The sequence below is a fragment of the Mytilus galloprovincialis genome, chromosome 10, assembly GCF_965363235.1.
Source record: "Mytilus galloprovincialis chromosome 10, xbMytGall1.hap1.1, whole genome shotgun sequence".
Taxonomy (NCBI): Eukaryota; Metazoa; Mollusca; class Bivalvia; order Mytilida; family Mytilidae; genus Mytilus; species Mytilus galloprovincialis.
Genome location: NC_134847.1, coordinates 43,872,850 through 43,888,598, shown reverse-complemented (window position 1 = coordinate 43,888,598; position 15,749 = coordinate 43,872,850). Strand labels below are relative to the sequence as shown.

General features: G+C 30.1%; 1 protein-coding gene across 22 annotated transcripts in view; it reads right to left on the bottom strand.

Annotated features, from left to right (window-relative positions):
• Positions 1 to 15,749, bottom strand: part of LOC143047612 (diacylglycerol kinase zeta-like) — a 198,552-nt gene that overhangs the window by 16,067 nt on the left and 166,736 nt on the right. For 16 of the 22 annotated variants that reach the window (XM_076220766.1, XM_076220768.1, XM_076220767.1 and 13 more), the window contains 12 exons: positions 14,495 to 14,669; positions 13,093 to 13,163; positions 11,522 to 11,679; positions 10,717 to 10,772; positions 10,035 to 10,097; positions 8,509 to 8,582; positions 7,231 to 7,339; positions 6,433 to 6,632; positions 5,294 to 5,415; positions 3,928 to 3,963; positions 1,085 to 1,164; positions 294 to 354 (listed from right to left, as the gene is read on the bottom strand). In XM_076220766.1, the coding sequence (XP_076076881.1) occupies positions 294 to 354; positions 1,085 to 1,164; positions 3,928 to 3,963; positions 5,294 to 5,415; positions 6,433 to 6,632; positions 7,231 to 7,339; positions 8,509 to 8,582; positions 10,035 to 10,097; positions 10,717 to 10,772; positions 11,522 to 11,679; positions 13,093 to 13,163; positions 14,495 to 14,669 (1,205 nt within the window). The remainder of the gene's footprint in view (positions 1 to 293; positions 355 to 1,084; positions 1,165 to 3,927; positions 3,964 to 5,293; positions 5,416 to 6,432; positions 6,633 to 7,230; positions 7,340 to 8,508; positions 8,583 to 10,034; positions 10,098 to 10,716; positions 10,773 to 11,521; positions 11,680 to 13,092; positions 13,164 to 14,494; positions 14,670 to 15,749) is intronic. The other 6 variants (XM_076220755.1, XM_076220757.1, XM_076220774.1 and 3 more) reach the window with 3 other exon arrangements.

Here is a 15,749-nt window from a genome sequence, read left to right as displayed (position 1 = left end):
ATTTTGTCAGACCTTTCTTCAAACAGAACTAAATTTCTCTCTCTAATTCTGAGAATTGTCTATTTTAAACCCAAATCTCAAATTTCCTTATGACTGCACCAGAGAATTTGCCTTATTTATATGTAGAAAGATATAGATTCTTGCATCACTGAAGCTACCATGTTAACACCACATTTTTTGACAAACAGAACAGTTAACTGTATAAAGAGTTAAAACAATCCCATATTGAAAACATTAATACAGAAAGACAGGCATCTAATACTTTTTCCCTTTGGACTTATGCATATACTTACAGTCTAGAAAGCACCATTTTGGAGAAAGTTTATTAACTGTAAATGTTTCATCAGAATCACTCTACAATTGAAAAACTCAAATATTCAGTATACATGGTAAAATATGCAGTTTTATGTGAACTATTTATGTCTTAAAATATAGCTATTGATTAATAACAAGAGGGGTCTTGGAAGACAAGTGGTCTGAGTAGCTCATCTTGCGTATTACTAGCCAAGGTTGTGAGTTTGACCTCCCACAAAGGTTTGACTGCAGTTTTTTAAATGACTTAGATGGTCATTGTTCTTGCCAAAAGTCATTGTTCTTTCAAATGGTACTGACCCGATCAATAGTCGATCCACCTGGTACTGACCTGATCAATAGTCGATCCTGCTGACCGTGGTGTTAAACACCAACACTTAATCAATTAAATAAAAAGCTTTTCCTTTAAAACAAAATAAAAAAAACAAACATAACACCTCATGGAATTTTGTGTGACTGTCATACCAGTGAGAGGTTTTGCTAGCTATAAAACTAAGTTCAATCAATCATTTTGAACTTACGGAAATGCCTGTACCAAGTCAGGAATATGACAGTTTTTTTTTATTTCTTTTGTAAGATGTGTTTATGATTTTAATTTTGCAATTTCATAAGGGACTTTTTGTTTTGATTTTTCCTTAGATTCAGATTTTTTTTTCATTTGACTTTTCCCTATTCATGCTAAGATAAGCATAGATACTTATTTTTTAAACATTGAAGAACAAAATTTGCCCTCTGCCCAAATTGGTTTAAATATTGTATATTTTATACAAACCTGATGTAATTTGTTGATAATCTGTCGAACCTGTTCTAAGTCTGCATTGTTATCCACTACTATGAGACCAAGTGGTACAGCTGTCAAAAATTAGGCAAAAAATTTGATTATAACAACAAATTCACCACTATTTATTGAATATCCAGTGCTGATGAAAACTTAATAAACTGAAATATCTAACATTGAAATTCTTTATATAACACAATCTATATAACAACATTAAACGTCATACATAAATGACTATCAGTATTTTCTATTATTCCCTAGGCCTGCATGACATACTGTAAATTTACATGTGCAATTTATTTGATGCAAAATGCAAATAAGGTCTCGAGGAAAACAAGTTGTTTTATAGCATGCACAGCTTACAAACCAAATATTTCCTACATGTGTTTAATTCAAATGATGTATAAACTGCAATCAGACTAGAAAATGTCTCAAAGTTATTCTATCCCAAGCAATGAATGTTCGTTTTTTAAGGATGTTCGCTACTCTGTTTAAAAATAATAAGCTTTTTAAAAGAAATTTATGAAATGAAAGTATATGAATAAAGTAACTAAAAAAAGCAGAAAAAAATAATGGAGGGTCCATGTGCTTGTCTTCAAGATATAAGCTGTTGAAAATTTGGTGGGAAATAATTCTCTCTAGATTTTTCTTACATTTAACATTGGCACATTTTTTGTTTAAAAAAATACGAAAAAAGAACAAGAATTTTATAAGATTTTGAAATATGGCTTATTAAACTTTATGTAATAAAACTATGAAAAGAAAAGTAGGGGTTAGGGGGCAAATTTTTTTAATGGCAATACATGGATAAAACCAGATGATTCCGAAAATCTGGCAATAATTTAAAACAAAGAGGAGCAAACATCCTTAATACAAGAGACACAGTTCCCACTGGTCTTTTGCCACAATCCATAAGAAGTACTGAAGATTCAATTATTTTGTGTGACTAATTTATGTGGATTAAGGAATAAAAGTGAAGGAGTAAAAAATCTTTGATTTTGTGGTATTATCAAAGTCTGTATGTATAAGTCTATATAAAATAAGTGCAGAATTGAACATTTAAATCATGGTTTCTGGGCACCCCAATAAAATACAGTGAAATATAAAGATACATATAAATAAATATAGAAAACATTTTTCCAGACAATGTTTAATAAGCAGTTCTGAATTTCTCTTTTTGAAGCTTTTGGCATTTATTGTGAGAGCAATGGTCACTTTCAAGCTTCAGACAATTGTTTCAGAAAGCTTGTAAAGCCTGATTTAAAACAAAACTTGATGTTCAAAGAAATCTGTATAGCACAATATATTATATTATTTATAGTTTTACAGCACTCATGGAGGCACAATTAAAAAAAACCTCTTGATACTTGGAACCACCACCACACAATTATTTCTGCATTATATCTATTCCTAGCATTGCTAACGGATAAAAACCACCACCCTTCTCATAAGATTCATTTTAGTAACAGATTTAATGTTTAATGAACAAATTTATGCAAATTTAGAATCTAGCATTTTTAAAGAAGCATTTCACCTCTGAAGGATTTTTATCCACATTAAATAAATCAAAAATTATACCTGCTCACTTTTAGGCACAATAGGACCTAATGCATCTCTATACATGTGTTTGAATGTAACGATTTACTCCTCTGAATACCTTTTTTATAAGTATTAGTGTTTGGTGTGAGCCAAGGCTCTTTGTTGAAGGCCGTAATAATGGTTTACTTTTGCAAATTGTGACTTGGATGGAGAGATGTCTTATTGGCATTCATACCACATTTTCTTATATATCTAATAAGTCTAAATATTAAAGTTTTATAAGCTGTTAAATAAAATGCAAGCCATTGAAATCAAAATTATCATTGAAAAACAGCACTAAAAATTTAATCTTTAATTTTATACGTAATTTTAACCCAAGCTCCATCAGAACTTATTTTCAGTGACTTTCAATTCTTTTCACAGCTTTCATACATGTATAACTCAAGTACTTAAATTCCAATATATAGTTCCTTTGCATTTTTTACATGGGTATATTTTGTTAATTACCAGTTAAAATAAATAAAACAGTATATTTCAAACCCTGCATGGTTAATGTACATTTAAAAACATATCTGTTATATAACTATTAGGAGGTCTGTGTTTGTGAAAAAAATGGTTATACAGTGAAAAGTCTTATGTTGTGGTATGTGTTTGGCTTCATTTAGTTTGCAACCAAAAAAAATTAGCCAATGTTATGTCAAATCCTGTTTGAAAAAAACCCAACCTTTTAAACTTTGGTTAAGATTTGCAGCAAACTGTTACAATTGCAAGACAATGTTATAAACACTCCATGTGATAATACTAAAATACCAAAAATTTGATTGAACAATTTTCTATTTTATTTTTTATCTTATAGTAGACTTAAATTGAGATTGAATACATTGAATAATAGGTCATAATCAAAGGAACGGACAAAGGTTTGTAAAATTCTTGATTTTTAGTGTATTTTTTAAGAAACAAGAAATTCTCTTAAAGTTCCCTGTGAAAAATATAAATGGATGCTTTAGGTCAATGGAAAAAGTATAAATATATCATTGTTGTCAATGTGACCGAATTTTGTGCAACTGTCATACATAAGAAAATGCCTGTACCAAGTCAGGAATATGACAGTTGTTTGAGCTTTTGATTTTGCCTTTTAATAAGGGACTTCCTGTTAAGAATTTTGCTTGGAGTTCGATAATTTTGTTATTTTACTTTTTTCCGTATTATCACTTGTGTGTCAATTAACATGTTACAAACTGGTTATAATATATTAATATAGGGATTATACACATAGATAAGCAGTTGGTAAAAATAACCTTTTTTTTCTTTTTGTACTATGTCAGCCATATTATCTACAATGAGTATGTAAATCACCGTTACCACATGACAGACAAACCAAAATGAACATCAAATGTAATGTAATTGGATTGAAAGTTTAATGTTATTCATAACTATCTAGTTCATAAATATTGTATTCACATTTATATTTGCTGGTATTACAGCAGAATGCATTGAGTGTGTAGGTAAAGGTAATATGCTTTGGTTAGCTTGCTTGCGAGCTAAACCGCAAAGCCATTATTAGGAAAGGTAGACTAGTCCAACAGATAACCAATCTATCTGTCTGTAGGACTAGACTTCTCCAAAAGGAGGGTTACTAAGTATACTTAAATCAATACTGACTTCGCAGTTCAGTAAACAAGCATATTAAAAGCTAATCAAAGATTCTACCTTTACCTACAAACTCAATGCATTCTGCTGTAAACATACATAAATAAACATTGTCGGTCATATTTTGGACCAAATATCTGTTCTACATTGGGTAGAAATTAATATAAAATTCAATTAGTATACAACTTTCAGTATGATGTTATAAAATAAATGTTATCCTGCAAAAAATCTTACTACTAGCACTTACCTTATCTGATAACAACTTACCTTGAAATTTAACTATCCAGACACAATCATAATTTTAGGGGAAATATATGTATGATAAATTTCAATGAAGCTTTTAATTTGAAACAGTTTTCACATGGTACAATTTTGTAGTATGGAAATAATTTAACACTGATTGTTGTATTGCAAATAATGGCAAATATTAGCACTGAAGAAAAATTATACATCTCATAAAATAAAATTGAATCTGACAAAATTTGAAAAAAAAGGTTTTATCAAATACCCAAAGAAAATGCTTAAAATAGACAATAGCAGAAAAAATAGATCTTATAGACATTTTTTAATTTTAAACTTAGAAATAAGAAAATAACCTTCAATTATAACATAGATTAATATTGCTTGGTCAAGTAAATATATCAAAATAATGTTTTAAACTTCATAATTTATATCCACAATAAAATTGCTGGAAATTATTTAAATAATTTTTACTATTTATTTTAGCATACATCTTTATTTATATTTTTGACTAGCATTATCAAATGAGTTAATACCAACAATAAAATATCAAAAATGTTATCATAAAATGTAGCATGACTGCCATTTATCCTACAACACGAATAGGAAATACATTGTAAATAAAAATTGTACCATGCAAAAATCTTATTAAATTGCTATAAGCTAAATGATTGGGGGTGTTAGTGCAGTGAGTATTAATAAAATTGGGAAGCACGGCAATCTATAAACCGCATGCTGGTACCGATATATAAATAATATCATTCCGTCACTTACAAGCCTCGCGTAACTTGTCTTTGTCGTAATGTAACATTTCATAATCCGCCATACTGATACGACTCACTTGTATCCTCAACCTTTCAGGCATGGAGGGTGGACTGAAAAAAGCCAATTCAGGACTATAGATGGACTGAATCAGTCTGCTAGCGAGGAGTTTGCATCCAAATATCAATTCAAATATAAAGAAAAATAATAAAAAATTAAGGTGGTACTCAACACATAGATTCAAATAAATTTGGCTTGTTTAATTTTCATAAAATTTTAATAAAATATTTACTTTGTACCTATGACATATTGGATATATGACAGTTTGATTATATAAACACTGATTTTTAAAACAAATGAATGTGATTAAAACTTTCATCTGATTTTTACAGAGTTATCTACCTTGTAGTGTTATGTACCACCATAAAATAAAAATATCAAGAAAAATAATTTAAAAATTTAAATACTGGATAGAAAACAAGTAATATTATCTTTAATTTTAGTTTTTGTCTTTTGATGAAATAAGTGATTACAAAATAGAAGGAATTCTGATAATTTACATTTTATTGCAAACTCCTCAAATGACAACATCTACTAAAAAAAAAATAACTGTTTAATAAATCAATGTTAATCAACTTAATTTTATTAACAATTTTCTCATTAAGCTCTCGTCAAATACATGCCACTTGTTTTTGGTTGGTGAAAATCTAATTTTCTTGATTTGGTGGGTAATACAAATGAAGATCCAAATTTGATAAATTCTGGTTATTTTTCTACTCAACAAAGTGCCGTAAATAAGCCATTCGTGAAAATTAGCTATTACATGTTTACTGTATATGAAAATAAATATTCATAGCAAAACTGAAACTCCTTTTAGTTATACATGTATTTACAGAAAACTGTTTACCTATTTCATAAATCTTCTTTTTTTAGTAGCAATTTATAATAATATCAGGAATATTATAAAAATATGCTCTAATTTGACAGGCTTTTGTATCAAGATATAGCATCTACCTTATATAGCTATATATCTTAATTCACATATTTTTTTTCTTTTTTGTTTTAAGTAATTTTTAGACCATCTACGTATATAGTACTGAGTAGGCAAGAAGTTTAATTTTAATAATGTAAAACAAGCAAAGATAACTTACTCGTTTGCTATTGGCATGGATCCTCGTCTTTTGGGTTTCATGATCATGTTGCCTTGACCTTTCATTTTGACCTGTATAACAGATGATTTCAGTCGACAAGGTTCCCCATCGACCTGCATTGCTATAGATTTCTTTGTAATCAATTTCACATGACTACATTGGCATATCCTATCTCCATGTCCTCCCATGTATAATGTGGCCTAGAAAATATAAATATTGTTTGCTTAAGACTACAAAAAAGTTATTTTTATGGTCTTATTATGAGATGTAGTTTTGAACACGTCTCCAGAAAATTATATTAAACATGGCAGTCATAAATTGAGAATCGTGTATTAAGTGGTTTTCTATTCATATACCTTATTTTTCTCTATTTGAGTGCCAAATAATTAAAATAAATGCCCAGGTAAACACCAACTGATACTGGGGATTTTTTTTAAATTGAAATATATAGGTATTTTTCAACTGTTTAAAACTATATGGTTTTCTCTTTTTTGGTTTAAAACAATTCCTTTTTCATATATAAGAAAAATGCATGTAGCAAATGTTTGTTCATAATATTGCATTACATTACAAAGGTTGAATTTGATTATTTGATTCTGTCCAATCAAATCTAAGTTAAATGTATGCAAGTTCAACTTTGCCTAGAAATATTGTTTGCAGATGTCAATCTTAATTACAATACTTAAGGAAACGTTTATCTACATACGTTAGGAAATTAGCTCTAAAAGTTGCCAAACAGTCATATTGAAAGATCACTTTGACATATAGCTACTAAACAATATTAAAACTGTTACTTACAAGGGAGGAGTATGTAAATCCTATCACTTCCATTTGTCCATCATCATGTCTTTGTGGATCATAACCTATTGCATTGGGGTTTCCCCATGGTGTTGTTCCACTGGAATATCTAAAAAAAATAGACATATTTAGACAAACAAGTGTTTTTAATATGAAACATATACAGCATTGCTGTGTCAGTACAAAATCTAAATACTGATGATTCAATCATTTTCGTGGGTACCTATTTTTGTGGTTTTAGGAATAAAAATTAAGGAATTCGTGGATATTTATTTGCTTGGTGGTGCAAAGTCTGCGTCCATTCCTTTAAAAATTTGTACTTCCTTGAAAATTTAAATTTATGGTTCTCCTGTATCCACAAAATCCACACAAATTGGAATCCACTGAATATTGATGAATCCACAATATAGTTGCTAATGAGATTATTTTCTTGACACAGCTATATTTAATTTTGGACGGTATGTAAAGATATCTAGATCAAAGTGGAAAATTTAAAAAAAAATATCAAATTTCAAATGATTGAATATCTGAACTTTTAAATGATTTGATCTTTGGTGGAATGCTGTCACATTGGCAATGATACGACATCTTATTTTTATAATACTGCAACTCTTGTACCAATATGTATGATGACACTTATTTATAGAAGTACAGTTTGGCTGTACAGTACCCTTTAGTTACATCTAGTTTTGTTTTGATACAGTTGATAGTAGTCTCATCTGCAATAATACCACATGCCATTTATGTCATATTACTGGTACATTTACATGCTTTTTTTTTTTTTTTTTTTTTTACATAAATAAGGCCGTTAGTTTTCTCATTTGAATTGTTTTACATTGTCTTATCGGGGCCTATTATAGCTGACTATGCGGTATTGCTTTGCTCATTGTTGAAGGCCGTACGGTGACCTATAGTTGTTAATGTCTGTGTCATTTTGGTCTTTTGTGGATAGTTGTCTCATTGGCAATCATACCACATCTTCTTTTTTATATTTAATCGATTTTATTACTAAAAAAAAACATTTTATCAGCCATTCTTCCATTTCATTTTTATTTAAACTCCGATATATCTTCCACTTCTATTTTTCTGAGAAGCCAGGTGTTAGTGGTTGGAGTGGTCTGATGTATAGTCCAACAAATTTGGTAATTATAATTAATCCTATTCATATATACTTTGTGAAGAATTTCATTTTTTTTTGGGGTGTTGAAATTTACCTTTTTTAACTGTGTGAAACTAATAACATTGTGTACATAATTAAAATCTTACTACAATACATACCTTGGAATGTTTAGAAATAACAAACAAATAATTTTTAACTCCTGGACTTTAGAAGTATAATCTTTACCATCACACTGTAAGATATAGAATAATTTTTATGATTAATTAAAAATAGATACATATTAATCTGTACTATCATCACACTTAATATTACATTTAAGAAATAATTCCTGGAAGCCTTAAGTATGTTGAAATTGTTAAAACTATGGCCTAGGCCTTTATATATGCCAGTTCCATGATACTGTTTTCAGACCAATCTGTCATGTCAATTTCATCACAAAAATGTATGCATCGTTTTTTTCAACACATGTTGAGTAAACCGGTGAAAAAGTTTGATTTTATACAGCAAAATTTTTTTTGTGAAATTAAAATCTAATAAGATGGTCACCCTCCCTCAGTCATACAGGAATCAGGATTATGTACTTATGGAACACAAATTATTTCTACACTATCCTACAGAATGACAATTACAAAAAAGCTGGAAACTTTTAATAGAGCAGGGATAAAGGCAAGCCTTCTGTCTGATAAATGACATCATAAAGGTTAGCAAAATTGATGACCTTTTCCACTGAAATCAGGATTCCAGAAATGACGTATTCAAATATCATCCCTAGCATTATGATAAAATCCTGATTATAACAACCAAGGCCATGTGAAAATTTACAAAGTAAAGTTTTTGGGTTGACTCCATTGTGAGTTGAAGCAAAAATCTCACACACCTGATACAGGCATTCTACCATTGAACCCCTAAGAAATTGAATAAGAACAAGTCATGCAATGTTAGGTTTCTCATGAATTAAAAGCTTATTCTATGGGAATGGGTTTTTCTCATTGTTGAAGGCTGTATGGTGACCTATAGTTGTTTAAATCCATGTCAATTCATTTTTGGTGAATTAAAATATTGTCTCATAGGAAATCATAATACATCTTATCTTTATATTAAAACAGTTGTATTGCAAGTCAGGACTATTCAGAACTGAAGACGAACTCACATATCATCAATTCTAATAGCAATTAATACTATAAGTATGTTTAAGCAAGTCAACACAAAAGTCCTATTTTTAACATGAAAGAATGGGATTTATATATATATATATATTCTATCACTCCATTGAGTGTGATCCAATATTTATCCACTCAAGACAGTTAAATTTTCAGATTTAAAACGCCAGGCTTGCTGAGTGTTGAAAATATCAAAATCAAACTGTCAAGAGTGGATACATATTGTAAGATATTTGATGGTGGAATCTGTTCCTAGATGAAATGCAGACAATTTGGAATGATCTGCAAAAAGATGTGTTCTTTATAGGTGACATCATCAGACATTGTCCCTTTTTTTCGAGATGCTACAATGGGATTTCAGAGGAGAGCAGACAAATTTGACGTCATAATCAAATTTTGAACAATTGACAACAAACAAACACATATTGATTAAATAAAAATTTCAGCAAAAAAGATGTGAAACTTTGTTTGTTGGGAGAATAATAATGCTGTTCATTAGAAATCAAACCCTCTTTCATACTTACAATTAACTGTAAACTATCAGCTATATTTTTACAACTTCGTTTCAGAAAATCTTTACCCCCAGCCTGAAAATAATTATAATACAAACTATTTATAAAATTAAATATGGCGGTTATAGCCTTATTTCTATTTTTACATTGATAGTTTAACTAAAAGCTGCTGATTGTCTTATATGCTGTAAATTCAGAAATAATGTTTTTTTGTCATTCTGGACTAAAATGCGATTTTAATTTTGGCGATATTGAGAAAAATCCTGTTTAATTCATATAAAATGGTTCAAAATCACTGAGTTTAAATTAGTGCGATTATAACCCTGTTGCTTTTTTTACGCAATAACAAAAACATCACAATAATTTCTGAATTTACAAATTACAGTATAATGTTATATTGCTGGTACATAAAAAATGTTCCCAAACTGAAGCTTTTTACTTTTACAAATTGTGACATGGATCGCAAGTTGTCTCATTGGCACTCACATACCACATCGTCTTATATCTCTTTTCTATTATCCAAATTATTTAAGGGTATTCCTCATGTTTATTAGTCCAAGAAGTGAATATTTCTAGTTACTTTGTAGAAGAAAGCTGACTTGCACTACTAACTGTTTTCTTTTCTTTACATTATGGTATAACATTCACAGAAGTATAAAATATCAGTGTCACATATACTAGAAACAAATCTTACCCCTGCATAGAACATTTTATTCCAAAATCTACTGTTAAATTTTTCTGGATTTGCTTCTGTAAAAGATAGAATAAAACTTTTCATAATAATAGCACAATATATTTTTCATTTCCAAGACATTTAAAAATGATAAATTAGAAAACTATGCCCTTGAATATTTTTTGTCTGACTCTTGGTATGTGAATTGTTGTGTTATTGTTAGGCATCCTATTAATTACATACTGCAAATTTAGAAATTATTGCGATGTTTTTATTATTGCGAAAAATGCGACAGGGTTATAATGCGATAATTTAAACTTGCATTTTGAAATATTTATATGAATTAAACAGGATTTTTCTCAATAACACAAAAAATTGAAATCGCATTTTAGTCTAAAATGACAATCAAAATCCCAATAATAAATGCACACAATAATTTCTGAATTTACAGTAACTATTTTCAAATTGATATATTTATAATCACAATCATATAGAATTTAAATCACATCTTTGTTTGTATCATTGAACATGTATTTTGCTTGAGGCTAGATGTAGTCTCACTCATATGACCTTGAGTTAACTTAGCACAACTTTTAAATTGGTACTAATTTCTCAGAATTGAACTGGATTTGGATGTTGTACTCGAATCACCAAAATCATCACACTGAAAAGTATGAGAACAGAATGAAAATGAAGATCTGCTATTATTGTGCCTATAACTATTCTTCAGCTGTTATCTGCTCTTTGGTCGGGTTGTTGTCTCTTTCACATATTCCCCATTTCCATTCTCAATTTTATTACAATCAATAAAACTAAATATACTAACCTCTAGACTCATGGAATTCTAAAGCTACTTGTGCATCAGCACCTAAACTAAAATAATTGTTGAATATATCTAATGGAAGTTTCTCTGATAGACTTTCTTCACTGTTGTTTATACTATCACTCTCTCCGTCCTCATATGGACATGATTGTATATCCCATCTGAAAACAAAAATCAAATTTTATTACATTTGAATTTACAGCTATTTTCCTAATGCATGTGGTTTAAAGGTTTGGTTGGCTTGCTTGTATTGTTTTGATGACTGTTTGCTCAAGCATTTTTACAATTTTACAATTGCAATCAATTGAAAGGTAGTGTTTCAGCTTTTACAATGCTATTAGATGCTTGTGCAAACATTTATACAAACAAAGCAAGCAAGCCAACCAAACCTTCAAACTACATGCATTATGAAAATAGCTGTAATGTATGCTTATTTTTCCAGTTTGTATTGGGTTTATTTTAATAGAAAACTTAACTTTAGGTTTAAGAAAGCAAATGAGACATACCAAACTAGATCTGTGAGTGAATCCTCACTCCCTGATACTTAATAATATTAAAGTGAGTGAATCATCTCCCTTTTAACTTGTTTTATATAATTATATTACTTCCTCCGAAAGTGTTCTATGACATTGCAACGACCTTGTGTGTTTGTGGAGCTTGCAAGTTAAATGCACATTGACAGACAACAGATAAAGAAATCCCGACTTTGTTTGCCTGAGTTAAATAAAATCCAAAACCATGAATGTAGAGGTGGTGGCGCATATTCGCTGTGGACACATTGTCACCGTTTTGCTATTATTTCTGTAAAATGTGTGTGCCTTTACCCAATACTTGCCTAAATAGATGTTAAAGATTGTTTTTAATGTTCGTACAGTTGATATTCCTCTTTACCCCATTTCCAAGGTAACTCGCATATATAAAGAAATATGCAGGTGTTTTAAATGATTTGGGCAATTCTGTAAGATTTCTATGACAACCATGCGAACAGCAGTATACTATTGTTGCCATTATTTATAACAATTTACCAATGTTTTGAAGATAGTTCCTTTATCAAACATTTTTTTCATATAGTAAATTTTCTGAAACCAACAAAAAAAGTTCCAAATATTCGAATGTAGGTTGCATGTAAGTGGAAATGAACAAATGTTGATGCGAATATGGGTCACACACTCTTCATGTTAATAAGAAAATATTCCTGACATTGTGAATGTATTTACAATGAAAAATCAGCCAAGTTTCATGACACAATATTCCTGTTGTTTGAATAACTAACAAAGTTATTGGTGGAAACTTTTGCCACAAGAAAAATCCATATCATTTCAAAGAAGAGGTTCTTCTGGATCATACTGCTGCAGCGTTAGTTCTCAGTTGTTTAGGTTTTTACTATATCCTGATGGTTTTGAATATATATTCCAGTATCTGTGCTGGTATGTTTTCATTTCTCTTTCTTGTATTATCATTTTGAATATTGTATATATATCATATAGTCTTTAATGGATTGTTGCCTCATTGGCAATCCTACCATGCCACTTCATTTTTAATGTGATAAATTTTAGCATATATAAATATTTTACCTATCTAACTGTACAACTTGGCCCTCTTCAACATAGTTTAGAATCTTTGATATAGGTTCATCAGTATATCCCTAGGGAGAGAAAACAAAACATGATAAAATTCATCAAAATTAGAGCTCAAATTTGGGTAAGTTTGGGAAACCTGATATCTTTTCCTATCTGGCCTCATTCTAAATCACAATAATCTTAACAGGAAATTAAAATAATAAAGTATCTTAATTCCAATAAGTTTTGAAGGAATCATTTATCAGAGGCTTGAAGTTAAAAAATAAAATCAGCACTCAGGAAAGCTTTGAATTTATGAACCGATAATTACAAAATTCCTTCAAGGGAGGAAAATATAATTTCCTAGCTTTTCAATAGAAGACAATATACCTTATGACAACCTCTGGGCAAACATTTCTCAAGATCAATTTTCAGAACATTTATTTTCATTTATGTAGAAGAAGAGATGTAATATCTGGGGAAATCAAAGAACTATCATATAACTATTGCATAATAGTTTTGTAAACCTTATACGTTTGGATTTAAACTTTCAAAGAACAATTTATTCCAATAAGGAAATTGCTGGATTCTTCAGGTTTTCAAATTTTTAATACTTCTTACTTTTTACACATTTAAATGATAAATTAAAGAACTAATTTACCAGTTTTGATTCATTTCTTTCAAAACTTCATTCTTTTTTTATTGTATCTATGTTATAACTAAAAACACTGAAATTATGTTTTTTTCATGAAAACGTGTGTATAGAATTAGTTTCTAATCTGAAATAAACTATAAATGCAAGAATCAAGCTGTAGGCTTATGAAGACTTACAATAATAAAATAATAATAAAAAGACATCAAAGACAATAAAAAATCTTAAGTCGTAGAAAAGGCAAAAATACCATAGTAAAATCCAAATCATGTTGACAAGACAAGACAAACAACAAATCATAAAACACTATAGACTGAGCAACACAATACCAGTTAAAACCAGGAAGATCTACAATGGGGGTCTCATTGGGGGGTTCTGATCCCTGATCCCGCTTACTGTTTTGTCACGTTCCCGTATCCCGCTAACACTATTTACTCATGTAATTCTCATTTCTTTGTAAATTCCTGTGTCCCGCTAGACTTGATTTCCCCTTTTCACGGCACAATAATTTGACTTTCACCTGTCAAGCTTACAAAAATTGGCAAGCCCGAGTCATGCTTAGACCCCAATGAGACCCACTACAATAATTTAAGTGTCTTAAAGCATTTCATAAAAGATTCAGAAAATTTGTAAAGTATGCACTTATAAACATCGATACATGTACATAAATTTTTTAGTCTAACAAGCATTATTGGAAGAGATGTAAAAGTCAGAAGTACTACCAGTACAGAGAGGCTTGCAGCAACAGGGGGACAGACAACTTACCCCGCCCCAGTTAAGGGTTCTTGAGAGATCATTTCCAGTACCGAGAGGCATAATAGCGACAGGGGGAGCCGGATGTATCCCCAAACTGTCTATCACAGATAAGATCCAACCAACGGTACCATCTCCTCCACATGCCAGTATGTGTAAATTAGGCACTTTTTTGTACATCTCAAGACTGAAAAAAATAATCAAATCATGTTATTCTTTAATAATTTAATTTTGGATGTAACATGTTTTCTGATTGGCTGACGTCGTTTTGTTTATCAGCCCATAGACATAATTTTGTCATGTGACCTTGACGTCATCAACGTTTTTTCATGATTTACTCCCATTAAAAATTTATAATAAATAACCCGCTACGCCCGTTATTCAGTGTGCACCACATTTTTTTATGTTAAATCTTCATAGACAGAATAAATATTACAGTCATTCCTTAAATACATGATAAATTTATACAGTATAATAACATAACAAAGGAGAAGTAGGACTTAGAATTGTCAAAAAAAACCATTTGTCTTGCTATTGCTTGACACAATTTTTACCATTGCAGACAATTACCCCTCTTTCTTTTACTTCTGAAGTAAAAATATGAAAAGGCATCTAAAGTCATGGAAATTATTTACTTGTGTGCAAAAGTATCAAACTAGTATTTCCCAAGTCAGGAGCCTGTATTTCAGTGGTTGTCGTTTGTTTATGTGTTACATATTGTTTTTCATTCATTTTTTGTACATAAGAAAGGCCATTAGTTTTCTCGTTTGAATTGATTTACATACTCATTTTGGGGCCTTTTATAGCTGACTATGCAGTATGGGCTTTGCTCATCATTGAAGGCCGTAAGGTGACCTACAGTTGTTAATGTCTGTGTCATTTTGGTCTTTTGTGGATAGTTGTCTCATTGGCAATTATACCACATCTTCTTTTTTATATATGTGGTAACATTTGCATGCAGTGTCAATTCTTTGTAATGTTTTAATAGGGTGATTTCTACATAGGCGCAAGCAAGCTATTTTTTATTCTTTGGTTTTGGAGACTTGGTAGACAAGTGTTTTATCCACCTGAATAAATGACATTAATATTTTTAAATTGAAAATATGTTGTACTTTGTGTGTTGTTGTTGTGATTGATAATTTGTCTGGTGATTGGGTGGATAGTTGTTGTGATTGATAATTTGTCAGGTGATTGAGTGGATAGTTAACAAAGTAAAATGTTTGAGAGGCATAGTTACATCAGTGGCTCACACAGGTGCATGTAACCT